Below are 15985 nucleotides of genomic sequence, written 5' to 3'. Positions count from 1 at the left end.
CCTCTTATTTTTACTTAAAGCAGCATACATCAGAACAGCAGCAGTAACATGGATCAGGTAACTCAAGAAAGAGGTGTCAACCCTGTCTCCCACCACGCTGTCGCATTCTCTCTGTACTGTATGTAAACTCACATCCTCAACTTGGGCCTTGACCGCTCACTTTCCTCTAATCTGCCCTGCTAGCTGGGGAATGTTGTCTCTCCAGGACCTCACATCAGGTATTATGGGTTGTGTTCCCCCAACATCCATGGTGAAAGTCTAAGCCCCAGGACCTCATAATGTGAATGTATTCAGAGATAGTGCCTGCGAAGAGGTAATTAAGGTAAAATAAAGTCGTATGTGTAGGCCCTAACCCAGTATGACTGGTGGCCTTAACCAGAAGTGATTAAGCCAAGTGCAAAGACCACAGGGTAATTATGTGAGGGCACAGAGAGAAGAAGGTGGCCATCTGCAAGCCAAAGAGAGAGGCTTCAGAGGAAACCAACACTGCTGACACTGACCTTGGGCTTTTAGCCTCCTGAACTGTGAGAAAATTATACTTCTGTTCTTCAAGCCACCTGATGTACGCTCTTCTCTTATGGCAACCCTAGAAATAAATACACTGGCCCTAGCTTATGCAAGCTAACCACCTCATTTCTTTTTTTTTTATTATTTTTTTAAAATCACTTTTATATAACTGTGAAAGAGCCCTCCGGGTCAGCGGGAATGTACTCAAAAGAATGGACAACAGAGTGGTGATGGGTCGGAGGCAAGTGAACAGGCCCAAACGTTAACCCCCTGTGTGACCCTGCCCAGCAGGCCAGGTGGAGCCCCTGGAGATAAAGACTCGTCAAAGTGGCAAGTGAGGGCACACACCGACCTCAGGAGGCCTAGTCCCAGGGTGAGGAAGAGCAGCATGACTGTTCCCTGTGGGCTGGGAACATTCTTCCTTCTCCAGGGCAATAAAAACCCAGGTTGATAGAAGAAAAACAGACCAAATAAAAATTTTTGTTGTTGTTTAAGAAGTACAAAATCTAAGCATACAGGCTTCTCTCCCCGCTCACCCACCCCCTCACCCACTCCCCCCACAATCCCAGCCTGGCCAACTCTGTGGTCAAGCAGCCACCACCTTCCTGAGGCTCAGGCAGTGCCCTGCAGAGCACTGGTCATTCTGGGGGATGTCCAGGATGTGGAGGACACTACCCCAGTCCTGATTCCAGCCAGGGAGGCCACCCACTATGTTTCAAACACTGCCTCTGTGAGAGACATCACTTGGAAAAGAGATCATTGGCTCAAAAAAAAAAAAAGCTTGAAGATCACAGCAAGTAGCAAATGAGGAGGGCACTTCACACCAAAGGCCCGATTCCTGGCTGACAAGGCAACAGGCAAGACCATTAGTAGAAGATGCCCAGGTGGGCCCCTTCCAAATCTTCTTGCCAAAGTTCAGGGCAGCCACTGAGCTGCAGGCCTGAGCTCTGGGAAGGGCTTTCATCACCGAGCTGGAAGGCAGAGCCTGGTCCCTGGTTCTCTGAGCTGGGGAGCACCTCTACGCTGTGGCTCCAGCATCCCCATTGGGTCTGAGGCTGGAGTCTCTGGCATGCTGGGCGGGACAGGAGGGGTGGGGTTTCTGGCAACAGACAGGACTCTGGAGACACTGAGATACCCTGCAAGAGAGACAAAAGGAGCTGATTAGTAGGCCACTGCCTGATGCCCTGAGACCTTGACCCTGGATGCTCCCTGGAACGTGGCTGGCAGCTTCTGGACAGCCCTGGTGCCGTGGATGCAGTGAAGCAAAGTGGTGAAGAACACTGGCTCTGGAGATACACTCCAGGGGTTCAAATCTCACCTCTGCTACTAATTAGGTTTAAGAATTCAATCTCTTTTATTCAGTTTTCTCATCTGTAAAATGGGGGTGATGATAACAATACCTATTCCACAGTTGTAGGGCTGGCTGAGTTAATACATGTACAGCGTCAAGAAGGTGTTGGGCAAACAGCAAGCAGTAAATTTTGGTTATTAATATGCTCTTTTATGGACCATGATTCATTCACTCATGGGCCTCATGAACAAATGAAGCTTGAAGGAAAGAGGAAGGTCAGTCACCAGCTCCAAACCAGTCTACCCTGGAAGTCCCCACCCCTGGGGCCGGCCGGGCTCCCTCTCCCCAAACCTTAATGGAGCACTTGGGAGCGAATCCCCAATGGCTCTTATTACTTTTCATTTTGCCTCTGGAGCAAGTCCAAGGATTCCCTCTTTAACTTGGCTGTCAAGTTTTCTAGGTCCAGGTGGTGGTGGCCTTAACGACCTGGGGCCCGCCACACCTCTTTCCCCATGGAGGTAAGGGTCCTCTCCATACTCTCTTCAGCTTCTCTCTACCTCTCATAGGGTTGTCGGATTAGATAAACTGGGATAGAAAAAGCCTGTGATTCCCTGCAGACTAGAGCCTACCCACCCCTGCCATTTCCAAAGGAACCTGGGGACCACCCCGAGGGAAGTAGCACCCTAACATGCGCGCGTACCTGGTATACTACAGCCAGCTCGGGGGCCGCGGGGGGCGGCGTCCAGGGCGTGGCCTGGTTCCTCGGTTCTGGGGACGTCTGAGTTCCGGAACAGGCCTGGGGCGGTGTCCAAAGGGCAGCGTCGGGGGCTCTCCCTTGGGAGAGTTGCGGGGGCGACTGCATCGCAGGGCAGTAAGGGGGTGTAACCCAGGGATCCACGTCCGGCACCCCGTTCCCCAGGCGCTCGGGCGCCACTAGCGCTCCGGGACGGGCCGGCGGGGACCCCCAGGGCGCCGCGGAGCCCAGGCCCCCCGGGGCGCGCGCCTGCACCTGCACCTGCACCGGCGTCTGCGTCTGCGCCTGCGCGGGGCCGCCGCCGCCGCCGCCGCCGCCGCCGCCGCCGCCGCCGTCGGGGCAGAGCTGGCAGCACGGAGGCGCCGCCGCGTCGCCACGCCGCCGCCGCCGGCGCTGCAGGCTCTCCTCGCTGAGGCCCAGCACGGCCGACAGGTGGCCGATGTAGCGGATGGCCAGGCGCAGCGTCTCGATCTTGGTGAGGCTCTGGCCGGCGGGCGCCACGGACGGCGGCAGAAAGCGGCGCAGCTCGTGCAGGGCGCGGGCGAGCGTGCGCATGCGCAGCTTCTCGCGCTCGCTGGCGCTCTGCCGCGGGCCGCCGGCCGCTGCGCTGCGGGTTCGTGCGGGCGCCGTCGGGGCGGCCTCTGCGGCGCGGCCGCTGCGGGCCGGGGGCGCGGGCTGCGAGGGGCCGCGGGCGCCGTCGCAGGGGCACGAGCCCGACGAATCCGAGGAGGAGGCCGGGGACGTGGAGTCGGGGTGGCCGGCCCAGCCCCAGCCCCGGGGTGAGGCCCAGTGGTCGTGGCCCAGAAGGCCGCGCAGAGGAGGGGACTGGGCCATGGCCGGGCCGCCGAGGGCTCTGGGAGGCTGAGCCGGCCACCTCCAGGCCTGAGCTTTTATCTGGCCCGAAGGTGAGAGGTGGCCCCCTGCCAGGTTACAGAGAGGTGTCAAAACCCACAGAGCCCAGGGAAGGCCTGGGCAGGGGGGCCTTGGGAAAGCGGGCCCATTTGCGGAGGTGTGGATTCTGACTCCTCGGGGGCTCTAATGGAGGCCCCTGCAGCCCGGGAGGTGCGGGAGGGACAATTCGCATCTGGCTGGAGCTGCGAAGCTTCTCACCGAGTTCCCACCCGCCCGGGCTCGTGGCGCGGTGAGTGCCCAGGAGCCCGACAGTGGTGGGCAGTGCCATGGTCTGGGGACGGCCGGGCTGGCCCTCGTGTGACATGTGGACCCGCGCAAAGAGAAGCTGCCCTCTCCCAGGGCTGGGGGTGGTCTCGCCCAGTGACTTCCCCTCACTGTCGGCAGGTGTGCTGGGTAAGAGGTCAAGACAAGCCCCGAGGGATTTGCCCACAATGATTCGGGGTGGGGTGGAAGTAGGGGGACCTACAGGTGGATCCTTCCTGGGTTGCAGCTGGAACCCACACTTGCCGGTTTGCTGAATGGTACAGAGAAAGTCATCTCACTACCCACAGATAGTTTCTGTCCCTGAGAAATAGAACAGGCAGGAGAAGAGGGATAGGGAGCAGTGGGTGATGAAGATGGGAGAAGGTGAGCCCCCAAGCAGGCCTGAATCTGTTTGCTGTGTGACCTTGGGCAAGTCACTTAACTCCTCTGACACTCAAGGTTCCCTCAATCTCTTAGCAGTAATACAAAAACGCACCACCTAGGATGGCTGCTGGTACTGGGTGGAACCATTCAGTATGGGCCTGGCAGGTGAGCTAAATGTTTGCTGTTCCCATTCATGAAGAAGGTTACTTACATTTCAGGATGCTATAGGCATCACATTTCATTCATATTTATTTAGCAACTGGCAAAAGCCAGGCATAGCAGTGTGAGCTAGTTGTGGTTTCTACTCATGACATTTCAGGCTTGTGCTGAGAGACAGGTGAAAAGGCCATTATGCACTTAGTAGCTCCACCACCAACTAGCTGTGTGCTCTTGGGCAGAGCTTGAGTCTGAGCTTGAGCTTCTGCTCTATAAAACAGGAATAATGATTATAGTATCTACTTGTAGGACTGTTGTTACAGTCTCGTATTATAAACTTGGAAGTAGGGATGCTTGGGTGGCTCAGCAGTTGGACATCTGCCTTTGGCTCAGGGCATGATCCTGGAGTTCCAGGATCGGGTCCTGCATCAGGTTCCCGGCATGGAGCCTGTTTCTTTTCCTTCTGCCTGTGTCTCAGCCTCTCTCTGTGTCTCTCATGAATAAATAAATAAAATATTTAAAAATAAAATAAACTTGGAAGTAGTAAAGCTCTCCTCAGCAATGATTACAGTTTAAGGGAGGCATCACTGTCCTTTGTGATCTTCAGAGAAAGTGCTATACTCTGAAGCTGAGGCCCAAATGAGGGTCAGGTTATAGAGCTCTGACCACAGAGCTAGAGAGGTCACCACTGGGCCCTGGGCCATGAGTAGGACTTGGTTAAGGAGAGAGGCGAGTAGAACATTCTGGCTGTGGGAACTGCTTAAACAAAGGGCTGGCAGTGGGACTTGGCAAGGTGCTTCCAGAACATTGTGCAAAGGTGCTGCTGTAGAGAGCTGGAGGACAGCTTGGCTGGGGCCACCCTAAGAAGTTGGATTGCCAGATGGACCTTGGAGCAGAAGTGTGATGTGAAAAAAAAGGGGGGGTGGCGGTCAGTAACTAAAGGTCAACATTATGATGTTTCCAGAATAGGTTGGCCTATATCAACTCGAAGTAATAAATAATGACCTTGGAGTATTTGTGGCTGCTCCTCAAATATTTAACTAATTCTCTTTGTAAGTAGTGGGAACATTCCAGGTAAAGCTGGGATCCCTGTAACCCCTCAGCTATCAGGTTGTCATGTGCCCCTCCAGACCTGGCCCACATGTTCACATGGATGTATGTAAATGAGGCAACATTGCAGCCTGTTGTCTGTAAGTTGCAGTTGTTTTTTAAGATTTTAGTTATTTGAGAGAGAGAATGAGTAAGTGCATGAGTCAGGGGTAGGGGCAGAGGCAGAGGGAGAAGCAGCCTCCCCATTGAGCAAAGAGCCCGACGTGGGGCTCGATCCCAGGATCGTGACCTGAGCCAAAGGCAGACACCTAACCGACTGAGCCTTGTGACTTGTAACTTGCTTTCTTTCATTCAACATTGTGCCTTAGAGCATCCCACATCAGGATATATTTAGCTGACTTGTAGAGGGTAATAGATGATTTCAGTGAACATTTAAACATTGTGTGAACATTAGAGCAGATCATTTTAACTGGAAAAAAAATGGCAGGAGGCTCTGACAAACCTTCAATGACCAGGTGACATCACTTCTGCTCAGGACTTATTTTTTAAAATACCAGAGAAAATATGCCCAAATTACCACTCTGATGTGATGATGAAGTAATGATTGTCATTGAACAATGTTGGTCAGGGCAACACCTGTTTAGTTTATTCTAGCTGCCGTGATTGAAGAGAAGGAATTTCTAATTTGTCCATGGCACAGAGAGAAGATGACTCACTTAACAGTGCTCTGGACTCCAAATAGGCTTTCTCTGGAGAGAAGCTGGCATAATAAATAAATAATTTATGATAGTCACACACAGAGAGAGGCAGAGACACAGGCAGAGGGAGAAGCAGGCTCCATGCACCGGGAGCCCGACGTGGGATTCGATCCCGGGTCTCCAGGATCGCGCCCGGGGCCAAAGGCAGGCGCCAAACCGCTGCGCCACCCAGGGATCCCTTATGTGTTTTTTTTTAATATTTTACTTATTTATTCATGAGTGACACAGAGAGAGGCAGAGACATAGGCAGAGGGAGAAGCAGGTTCTCCGCAGGGATCCCAATGTGGGACCCAATCCCACAGGGAGAAGCAGGTTCTCCGTAGGGATCCCGATGTGGGACCCAACCTTGATCATGCCCTGAGCCAAAGGCAGAAGCTCAATTGCTGAGCCACTCAGGCATCCCTCTTGTGTGTTTCTTAATCTAGATTCTGAAGTTTCAACCTGCTGTTGGTACTAAGTTTTCTGACTCACCCCTTTTAAACTGTTCTATGATATTCTGTAGCATATGTGCACCAGTCAGGCCCTTACTGAGGCATCTTTAGTGTGTGTTTAGTTTTTGCCAAATAGCACTGCCTCATGCATAGGCAGGTAGATCTGCTTGCAATCTCCAGGAAGTTCTGAAAATCCAGAATTATCCCCACCCTTAGAGCCAGCCTGGGAGGATTTCATATGAAAGAATTTGGTGAATAATGGGAATCCACTGTCAGCATAGAGCCCTTCTTACTCTCCTGTCTCTAGGGTAGCCTGGCCTCCTCTCTTGGGCTAGCACCAGCGCCCCGGCTACAGACTGGGCTGTAAGATGTCAGAGTGTAAGTTCTAGAAAGTGGGGCCCTGGCTCTTAGCCAGGCTCTGGAAGCACAGGGACAAACTGTCTTCCAGCCCCATTTACTGGGAGAGTATGCCAAGATGCCAAAGTAGGTCCCCTCATATTGGGCCTGCTTAGCACAGGGAAGCAGTGTCACTTGACAGGAGGCTGGGCTATGGAATCGGACTGACTTAGGTTTAGAGTCCCAGCTCTACCCCTTATAAGCTGTGAGAACTTGGGCAACTTACTGAGCATCTGTTTTCTAATCTGTAAAGTGGGGATTCTGACTGCCAGGGTGATTGTTGGGGTAAATAAAGATAATGCATGTCACAGTGCTTAGCACAGAGCCTACACTTACAAGTCTTGCTTATAGAAAGTTCAAGGGCAGAAGAATGAAGTAGGTAAAGGATGAGGTTGGGTGTAGGTAAGGGGGGTGGTATCTCTTAGTCTTGGCCCTAGAAGAAGCCAATCCTTTCCATCCCTGAGACTCCAGCAGCAGGCCCAGCACATCCTGCTCTATCTCCCTCCTCCATCTGCAGCTCTTTGCCTCTATGGACCTAGCATGGGGGGTCATCTTCAGCAGGGCACTCCAGCTTCTGGCCTGTGGCAGGCGTCACCCCAGCTACAGCGTAGAGGGAACAGGAGAGTTCAGATACCTGGAGCCAAAGCTGGAGCCCACCAGCCCAGCCAAGGCTAGGAAATAGAGGATCTGAGCCTGCTTTTCCTGGTGGGCTGGGTCCTGACCCAGCTGCTTGTCCAGCTTGCCTCTGGGACCCTCAGGCATTCCTCCCTCTATGCAGAAACCTGCCCCAGGTGCTTGGCAAATAAGCTGGGTCTGGGTCCTGCCCCACGGAGGCTTCTAGTTGGGCCAGCTCTGCTTCTCTCTTCCCCATCGACTCTCCTGGTGGAAGGAGGGACATCTAAGGCTGTATGCTCTTAGATAAGGTGATTAATGTCTGGGCCTCAGCGGGCTACTGGCACCGGACCGGGTGCACCCCCTGCTTCCTGTGATAGCAGAAGGTGGTGGTTAGTTCAGAGAAACATGGTCAGTAGAATGTTCACGAGTATGGCAGACACTTCTAGTTGCACACAGCATCCATTACAGCCTCTATTCTTAAACCTTTTTACATAGCAGGACTTGGTGTTATGTGGGTAGCAGTATGCCCAGCTGAAAGACTGCATCTCTCAGCATCTCTTGCTCATGTAACAGCCAACAAGATGTTAACAGAAGTATTGGTTGGGGCTTCTAGGAAAGCTGTTTGTTTATAAAGATTTTGTTTATTAATGAGAGACATGGAGAGAGAGGCAGAGACATAGGGAGAGGGAGAAGCAGGCTCCCTATGGGGAGGCTGATGCAGGACTTGATCCCAGGACCCCAGATCATGACCTGAGCCAAAAGGCAGACACTCAACCACTGAGCCACCCAGTGCCACTAGGAAAGCTCTTTAAAGCAGAGATGTACCCATGTTTCTATCCTCTTATATTTTCTTCCTGGAAAATGTGATGACTGGAGCTTCAGCAACCATTTTGTGACAGTGAAGCAATCCCAAGGACAGAAGTCATACATTAAGGATGACGGAGCAAACAGAATCTTGAGGGCTTGATGACAACATAGAAGCACCATACTGTCCCAGGACTATCTATCCCTGAATTTCTTTAATGTGAGAGAAAATAAATCACCACTTTATCCAAGTCATTGACATTTGGGTATGAGCAGCCATGTACAATTCCTGTCTACATACTAAGTAAGTACCTAGGGTATCCTTGTCAACAAATCCTTGTGAGTTGGATGACAGTTAAGGGAATTCATGACAGATTCAGTGTTCCCACAGATGATGAATGGATGGGTGTTCACCTAGAGGAAGATCTACGGTGATAGGCCACTAGCTCTGTTCCCAGCCTCATCAAAGGCCTCATCATGATCTTGAATAAAGATACAAATTGGTCGAATTTTCGGTAAGCACACAGCGAGGGAGTTGGGTAACAGCCAAAATCTCAACAGATGCTGACAGGCTAGAACAACCTACCAGATCTAATAAGGGGAAGGGAGCAACAGAGCTCCAGGTATCCTCTGCATATCTTAGTTCAAGGTCAGGTGGCATCATGTAACCAGAAGCACGCTTGGAAAGGGCATGGTAGCCCTTGCCTCCTGGGCATCACAGGCATATAAAACAAATGTGATCCCAGTTGCAAGAAACGGGATAATGAGTCTCTTATTCCCTATACAGGATGGGCCATTGCCAGAGTAAGCATTCAAAATGTGGGGGCCACCGTTTATAATGGAAGGAAACAGGCCCTAGCCAAGGAGAGCAAGGTTAGTGACAGGGCTTTAAGCCTGGTCACCAGGGAAATAGTTGAAGGACTCAGGGATGTTTTGTGCCCCAAGAAAAAAACTTAAGGGTATGATGGGTGTCTCTGTGTACCTAGAAGGGAATACCCTAGAGAGACTGAAGAGCTGCTTAAGATTGGAAGTGCTGGGGCAGCCCTGGTGGCTCAGCAGTTTAGCGCCGCCTTCAGTCCAGGGTGTGATCCCGGAGACCCGGGATCGAGTCCCACATCAGGCTCCCTGCATGGAGCCTGCTTCTCCCTCTGCCTGTGTCTCTGCCTGCCTCTCTCTCTCTCTCTCTCTCTCTCTGTCTGTCTGTCTCTATGAATTAAAAAAAAAAAAAAGATTGGAAGTGCTGTTTTGTGAGGGAGTGAGTGGCCTGTTTGTGGAGGTGATCAAGAAGAGACTACAAGTACACAGTAGACACATGCAGAAGCTGGAACGGATGGCTGTTACTGCCTCTGCCAATACTCACAAGCCCCATAAAACAAGGAGGTTGGACCTGAAAACCCCTGAGGTACAAGAATCAGGGAGAGGTTGGGGCTACCTCAGGACTCTGGGCTGTGTGAGGGTGAAGAACCACAGGGGGCCCTTCAGGCTGTCGTGGGCTGGGCTGGGGGGCGCAGAAGGAGGCCTCCCAGGTGCCCCATCACCCTGCCACTCTCACCCCTGTGCTCTGTGCCTGAAGCCCAGGCTCGGCTGGGCCTGCTAGTGCGTGGGCTGGAGCCATAAAGCCCCCGTGACCCTAAGCTATGTCTGCCAGTGTGGCACCAGTCAGGTCGACGCCCCGAAGCAGGGGGTGTCCAAGATCCTTTCACACGGGCGAGGAAACACATCATCCCCTGTGGACTTCCTCGGACTTTGCCCCAGGGCAGCAGTCAGAGCGGAAGGCCAGAGGCCCGGGTGGGGCCCTGAAGGGGCTTCTTCAGCTCTGGGCCTGCTGAGGCTGTGGGAGGGTGGGGACTGTGGCCCAGCCTGCTCTTGGTGGCAGCACGGCCCCCACCTTCTGTTCATGCCCAGCCCTGCTCCTGGAAGCTCTCCACCTGCCCTTTCTCCCCAGGCAGGCAGTGCAGGGCGCCCCAGAGCAGGCCCAAGGACCTGGAGCCGGGTGAAGGCCTGGCCTCTGCCCTGTATGTTGTCTTTGCCTGCCTTCCCCGGGGTTCCCTTCCAGGCCCTGGGGGTGGTCAGCCTGTGGGAACATGGAAGGGAAGGAGAGGCAGGGCACATGGGGGCTGCAGCAGCCGTGTGGTATTCTCATTACCAGGGAGCAGTAAGGCCCAGCCCAGCCTCCCCCTTGGCCACTGGGGCTGCCTTCACACCTCCTCTCTGCCTGTTGACACAAGGCCACCTCCCCCAGGGCAGAAGGTGTCAACTTGGGAACGAGGGTGTTCTGGGGCCTCCAAAACAGTCCGGCAGCAGGTCTTCTCAGAAACCCCAGAAAGCCCTTCTGGGGGTGGGGGCGGGAGGCTGCAGGTCCCCACCCTGGGAGGCCCAGGGAAGGAGTAGGGCCTGTGCCCCTGGGATGGGGAGGGAGAAAGAGGGTGAGTGGGGGAGGACAGGAGCCCCAAGTCTGCCTGCCCAGAGAATGTCCCCTCTCCTGGCTCTGGGGGCTGGTGTGTGCAAGGCCCTGCCAGGTCGAGTGCCATCAGTGTCTCTGGGAGGCCCAGCGATGCAGCTACCAGGGCAAGGTCACCCTGACTGGGCCTCACAACCACCTGGTCTTCTGAGCACTGCCACGCTGCAGAGTGCCCGACACTGCGTCTGCAGTAACCTGCTCACTGCTCAGACCCCGTGACTTTCGGCCTGCGGTTCTCCCCGGACTTAGGTGTGCCAGGCCCAGAGAAAGTGCCTTGACCTTCATTTCCCAGTCAGGATTCTTTTTTTAATTTAAATTCAATTTATCAACACCCAGTGCTCATCTTACCATATTCCCTCCTTAATGCCTGTCACCCAGTTACCCTGTCTCCCCACTCACCTCTCCTTCTGAAACCCTTTGTTTCCCAAAGTTCGGTGTGGAAGACAAACCATCAGAGTCAGGATTCAGACCCACAAAGGCCATGCACCCACCACTGGGAAAGGCTGCCCCAGGCCAAGGGGAGGCTCAAGGGACAGAGGAGCTCTCAAGGGAATCAGAACTTGGGGGAGAGGAAAGATCCCCTCTCAGTCTGCAGTGACCTGGTGTGGGGGTTGTGGAGGGTCAGGGCCACAGAGAGGCCCTACTGGCTAGGTCGAATGAGAGTGATCGAGTGATCAGTGATCAGGGCAGCTCACAGGGGAAGGCAGGAAGCAGTGAGGAGACCACAGTCTCCAGGTGTGGACTGGCCGGAGCCGAAGCCAGGGCAGGGCCTGGGAGTGAGCCGAGGAGTCTATGGGCGGGCAGAGGATGTGGACTATGGCAAGAAGGACATGGCCCCTGTTGGCTGGGAGAAGCACAGGAGTGGCCAGGGCCATGGAGGTGGACCCACAGCTCTTCCTCCAGCAGGAGGCTGGGGCAGGTGGCTGGCAGGGGAGGGCCTCCAGAGGCCCCAGGACTGCCTGGTCCCACTCCCCGGGCAATAAGAGCCAGTGGAGGTGGCTCCGGCCTAGTGCCAGCCATGGCTTGGCTCCATCCCTTGAGCCTTAGTCTTCTCATCTATGAAATGGGTGTCCTTGCTGGAAGGATTAGCTGGAGCAGAATGTGTTCAGCATGTGGGATTCCAGAAGTCTTGCCTGCCTGCCTGCCTACCCTTGCCAGAGAGAAGTGACCACCTGTGGTCCTGCAGCTCTTGGGAAGTACAAAGTGGGAGAGCGAGTGGGAAAGCGAGTGACAGGCACTCCTGTGGCCCAGGCTCTGGGAGGGAAGCCCCAGCCTCCCGGCCCAGGAAGCCAAAAGGGCACTTGGGTCCACCTGTTGGAAGGCAAACAAGTTTGGGTGGTTCTGCAAAGTTTTTTTCCTCAAACCCCCCATCCCTCCCCTTCCTTTTCTTCCTCTTATTTTAATTATCAAAGCAATGCATGCTCATTACAAGGAAGTGAGAAAATGTAGACAGTCAAAAGGAATTTTAAATGCCCCTGGTTCCATCCACCCAGAGAAAACCAGGTTAACACCGGGTTGGCACTGGGTTAGCACATATCCCGGTGTCCTAAGCTTTTCTAGGCATCCCTGCAAATACACAAACATAGAGCTAGAGGCCTTAGGAGAGAGCATGCTGAGGTTTTTTGTTTTTGTTTTTCCATTTTTTGAAGTTTCTGGTATATATGTTGGTTTTTTTTTTTTTTTTTAATGATTTCTTTATTTATTTTAGACAGAGCCCTCAAGAGAGCACATGGTGGGGAGGGGCAGAAGGAGAGGGAATCTCAAGCAGATTCCCCACTGAGCCGGGACACAGGGCTTGATCTCACGACCCTAAAATCACGAACTGAGCTGAAATCAAGAGCCAGACGCTTAACTGAGCCACCTAGGCGTCTCTATGTTTTCTTTTTTATATCAGCTTTATTGAGATATAATTCACACATCATGCATTCACCTATGTAAAGTGTACAATTCAGTAGTTTTGTATATTACATTAAAATAGTTTTAAATGGTGGTAAAATATATATAACATAAAAATTTGCCATCTTAACTGTTTTTAAATGGTGTTAATTACATCCACAGTTTTATGCAGCTGTCACCACTTCTTTCCACATCCTTCCATCACCTTGAGTAGAAGCATGTATCCATTAAACAATCACTCCCTTTACCACCAGCCCCTGGTAGCACCTCAGCCTCGTCCTGTCTCTACATACTGCTCTAGGCACCTCATGGAAGTGGAATCATAGTACATGCTCTTTGTATATGGCTTACTTTATCATGCCCTCAAGGTTTGTCCATGGTGTAGTATGTGCCCGAACTTCGTTCCTTCCTGTGGTTGAAAAATACTCCATCATACATATAGACCACATTCTCTTTATCCACTCATCTGTTGCTGGACATTTGGTTTTTTCCACCTTTTGGCCACTGTGCCTAATGCTTCTACTAAAGTTGGTGTGCAAATCTCTGTTCCAGTCCCTGCTTTCAAGTTCTTTGGATATGAAAAGAGCATGTTGTTTTGTGACCGACTTTTCTCACTAATGTATTAACATTCTCCATATCATAGATGTAATTTTTTTTAGATTATATTTATTGAGGAGAGAGAGCGTGTGTGCATGAGTGGGGTGGGGGGCAGGGCTGGGGAGGGACAGAGAGAAGGAGAAAATCTCAAGCAGACTCCCCACTGGGTGCAGAGCCTGATGCAGGGGCTTAGTCTCATGACCCTGAGATCATGACCTGAGTTGAAATCAAGAGTCAGCTGTTCAATAGACTGAGCCACCCAGACGCCCCATCAGTAGATGTATTTGTGCAATGAGATGTTTAGGGTGCGCCTGGTTCTCCAGGCTGTGGTAGCAGTTTTGGTAACAAGTTCTCTAGTACACACTGAGGTGCCTTATGGATTTCCGCATAGCAACATCCTTGTACCTAGATTTTTAAAATTATTTTTAAGTTGCATGTGTAATAATCAAATGCAAACTTCTTGTAAAAAATTTAAGCGTTTCAGATGAGATTAAAGTCTCCCCTAACTGCCTCCCAGAACCCAGACCTGCACCCAACCCCACCCCTCCACCCCAACACACACACCAAGTAAGTCCTGGGATGTTGTTTTAGGTTGGGTGAGTGTCCTGAGACCGCTTCTGGGTCTACATGCATGCATACAGTCGACCCTCATAACCTGCATGGCATCACTGGATGACTTTCTGGTTAGAGGCAGTTTTTTTTAGATCTGTGTTCTCTCGTTATTGCGTATATCGGGGGTGTCCTACTGAACGGATTTTTCTGCAACTTGGTTCTGCCCCGCAGCAGTACGTCTGCACGCGTGCCTGTAATCTTTTATCTTTTTTCTTTTCTTTTTTTTTTTTTCTGTAATCTTTTTTCAACCAGAATGAATACCCATCAGGGAAACTGCTGGGCAGAAGGCACACTGAGGCTGTTCTGCAGTTGCAGGCCGGCCCTGGGGAGCCCTGGAAGTGGGCTGTTGAGGGAGGCTAACCTGGTTTGGGGCTGTCAGCAGCCGGCACACCTGGGGCGCCCCAGCTATCCTGGCCGCCTGCACCGTGTGTACTCCCAGAGCCTGGGCTTGGGTATGATCTCTAAGGGTAAGGAAACTCGCTCGGTTCAGGCCAGGGGCTGGATCTTGGATTCCTCTAGGCAGGGGCCCCTCCAGAACTGAGGGTGGCATTCATCCTTTCCTTTCACAAACAACCAGTGCTGACCACGTAAGACCCTTCCCCTGAGTGATTTAGCATCTAGTCAGTTTAAGCTGTGTCCCCTCTCCCGAGATGTTTTCCACTCTGTCCAGGGACACCCCTGTCCTCCAGCCCCTGGCAAAGAATTCTCTGCCCGAAGGGTCCTCACTCCCCCAGGTCCCAGTCAAGTGTCCAGTTCAGGCCTTAGAGTCCCCAGCCCGCTTTTTATTGGGCCTGAAGTCAGATACCTCTGGGGGTGCCCTCCCTCCCCTGCTTCCTCTGCCCTTGGAGCCGGCTGAGGGCCTGAGCCACCCACTGACCTGGCAGGGGCCTCATCACTGTCCTGGTGCCTCACCATGTTGTTGTGAGTGGTCAGCAGAGGTAGGGGTGGCGTTACGAGAAGTCCGAAAGCTGTACATCCTGCCTGGCAGCAGCGCCATCGTGTGTTTTCTGGAGGGGCTGTGTTGGACATGTCCTAGGTTGGCGGCTTAGCTGGACCTGCAGATCCTTACCGGGAACTTGGCAAGGGCACAGAGCCCAAGGTGTCCCCTGTCCAGAGCTTCCATCAACTTGTGGTCCTTTTTCAACCTTTGCTCCCAGGAATGTACAGGGCAGGTCTGTAGACCAGGGAGCCCTGCTTGGGCCCTACCCTCCCAAGCCCATTACCCTTCTCCTCATTCCTCTTGGCTCTACCTTGTGCTGCTTCTCAGCACACAGATGGATGTTTTTCCCAGTGGACAGAGGAGCAGACAGGGCTCCAGAGAGGGCGAAGTAGCCCGTCTGGGAGTCACACAGCCCATCACACTGGCCCTGAGCTGGCTTCACCCTCTTTTTCTTCTTCTCCCTCTTCTCTCTCTTCTTCCTCCACTTCCTCCTCCTCCTTTCTCCTTTTTCTTCTTCTTCCCCTTCTTTCTCTTCTTCCTCTTCCTTCTTCTTTCTTCCTGTTTTCTCCTTCTTCTTCTTCTCCTTCCTCTTTTAAAGAAAGGACACTCATTTCACATTTTTTTAGGAGTCAGTGGAGTTCAGTAATGGGCCCCAGGGGCAAATGTCAGCCCAGGGTAAGGCAAGTCCAGGTGGAGGCCCAGCCTGCCCGACAACACCACTGGGGCTCAGAACAGGTGGTGAGCTTAGCATTGTTTGCTGCTGGGCAGCAGGCCAGGCTAATGTGGGAATGTGGAAGAGTGAGTCTGGGCCCCCTCAGCTGTCCCCAGGTTTATGCAGGGAAAGCAGCCCTACAGGGCCAACCCTCTGTGAGTCAGGAATCCTGCCTGCCCAGGGGGAGGGGATGGCCAGGACCTCCCAAGCTAGTAAGCCCTTTGCAGTGGGATAAAGCATGGTGAGGTAGGCCCGGCAAGCTTCCTCCCTCCCCTCCCTAAATGCAAGCCTCTGTGCCACAACCGCACCTGGCTGAGTGGAAGGGAGAGAGGCCAGAACTAATGTTTCCCGCAACCCTCCAACAGGCCAGAATGGGGTGGCTGGGAGCAAGGGCTGGCATTGCGTGGCTTCAGCCACTTCTTAAGCTGGCCCCAGCATCTCTGGTTCCTAGTGCCCACCACCCCAC

At 53.0% G+C, this 15985-nt stretch overlaps 1 protein-coding gene and 1 long non-coding RNA gene across 2 annotated transcripts; one reads left to right on the top strand and one right to left on the bottom strand.

Moving 5' to 3' along the window:
- Positions 1 to 1060: 1060 nt before the first annotated feature.
- On the bottom strand, positions 1061 to 3386 carry MESP2 (mesoderm posterior bHLH transcription factor 2). The gene is made up of 2 exons (XM_072799910.1): positions 2499 to 3386; positions 1061 to 1643 (listed from the first exon to the last, which is right to left on the bottom strand). Exons 1-2 carry the CDS (start codon positions 3384 to 3386, stop codon positions 1374 to 1376), a joined length of 1158 nt encoding a protein of 385 aa, XP_072656011.1. The 3' UTR covers positions 1061 to 1373.
- LOC140618014 (uncharacterized) lies at positions 3327 to 8560 on the top strand. The gene is made up of 2 exons (XR_012018170.1): positions 3327 to 3457; positions 8297 to 8560. It is a non-coding gene; the product is annotated as an uncharacterized lncRNA (long non-coding RNA).
- The last annotated feature ends 7425 nt before the right edge of the window (positions 8561 to 15985 follow it).

The sequence above is a fragment of the Canis lupus genome, chromosome 2 (assembly GCF_048164855.1).
Source record: "Canis lupus baileyi chromosome 2, mCanLup2.hap1, whole genome shotgun sequence".
Classification (NCBI taxonomy): Eukaryota; Metazoa; Chordata; class Mammalia; order Carnivora; family Canidae; genus Canis; species Canis lupus.
This window is presented reverse-complemented; position numbering and strand designations above follow the sequence as displayed.

Coding starts and splice junctions, on each gene's coding strand:
- MESP2 (XM_072799910.1), bottom strand. CDS start 3,386: ATGGCCCAGTCCCCTCCTCTGCGCGGCCTTCTGGGCCACGACCACTGG. Junction 1,644..2,498: donor AGCTGGCTGTAGTATACCAG/GTACGCGCGCAT, acceptor TCTCTCTTGCAG/GGTATCTCAGTGTCTCCAGA.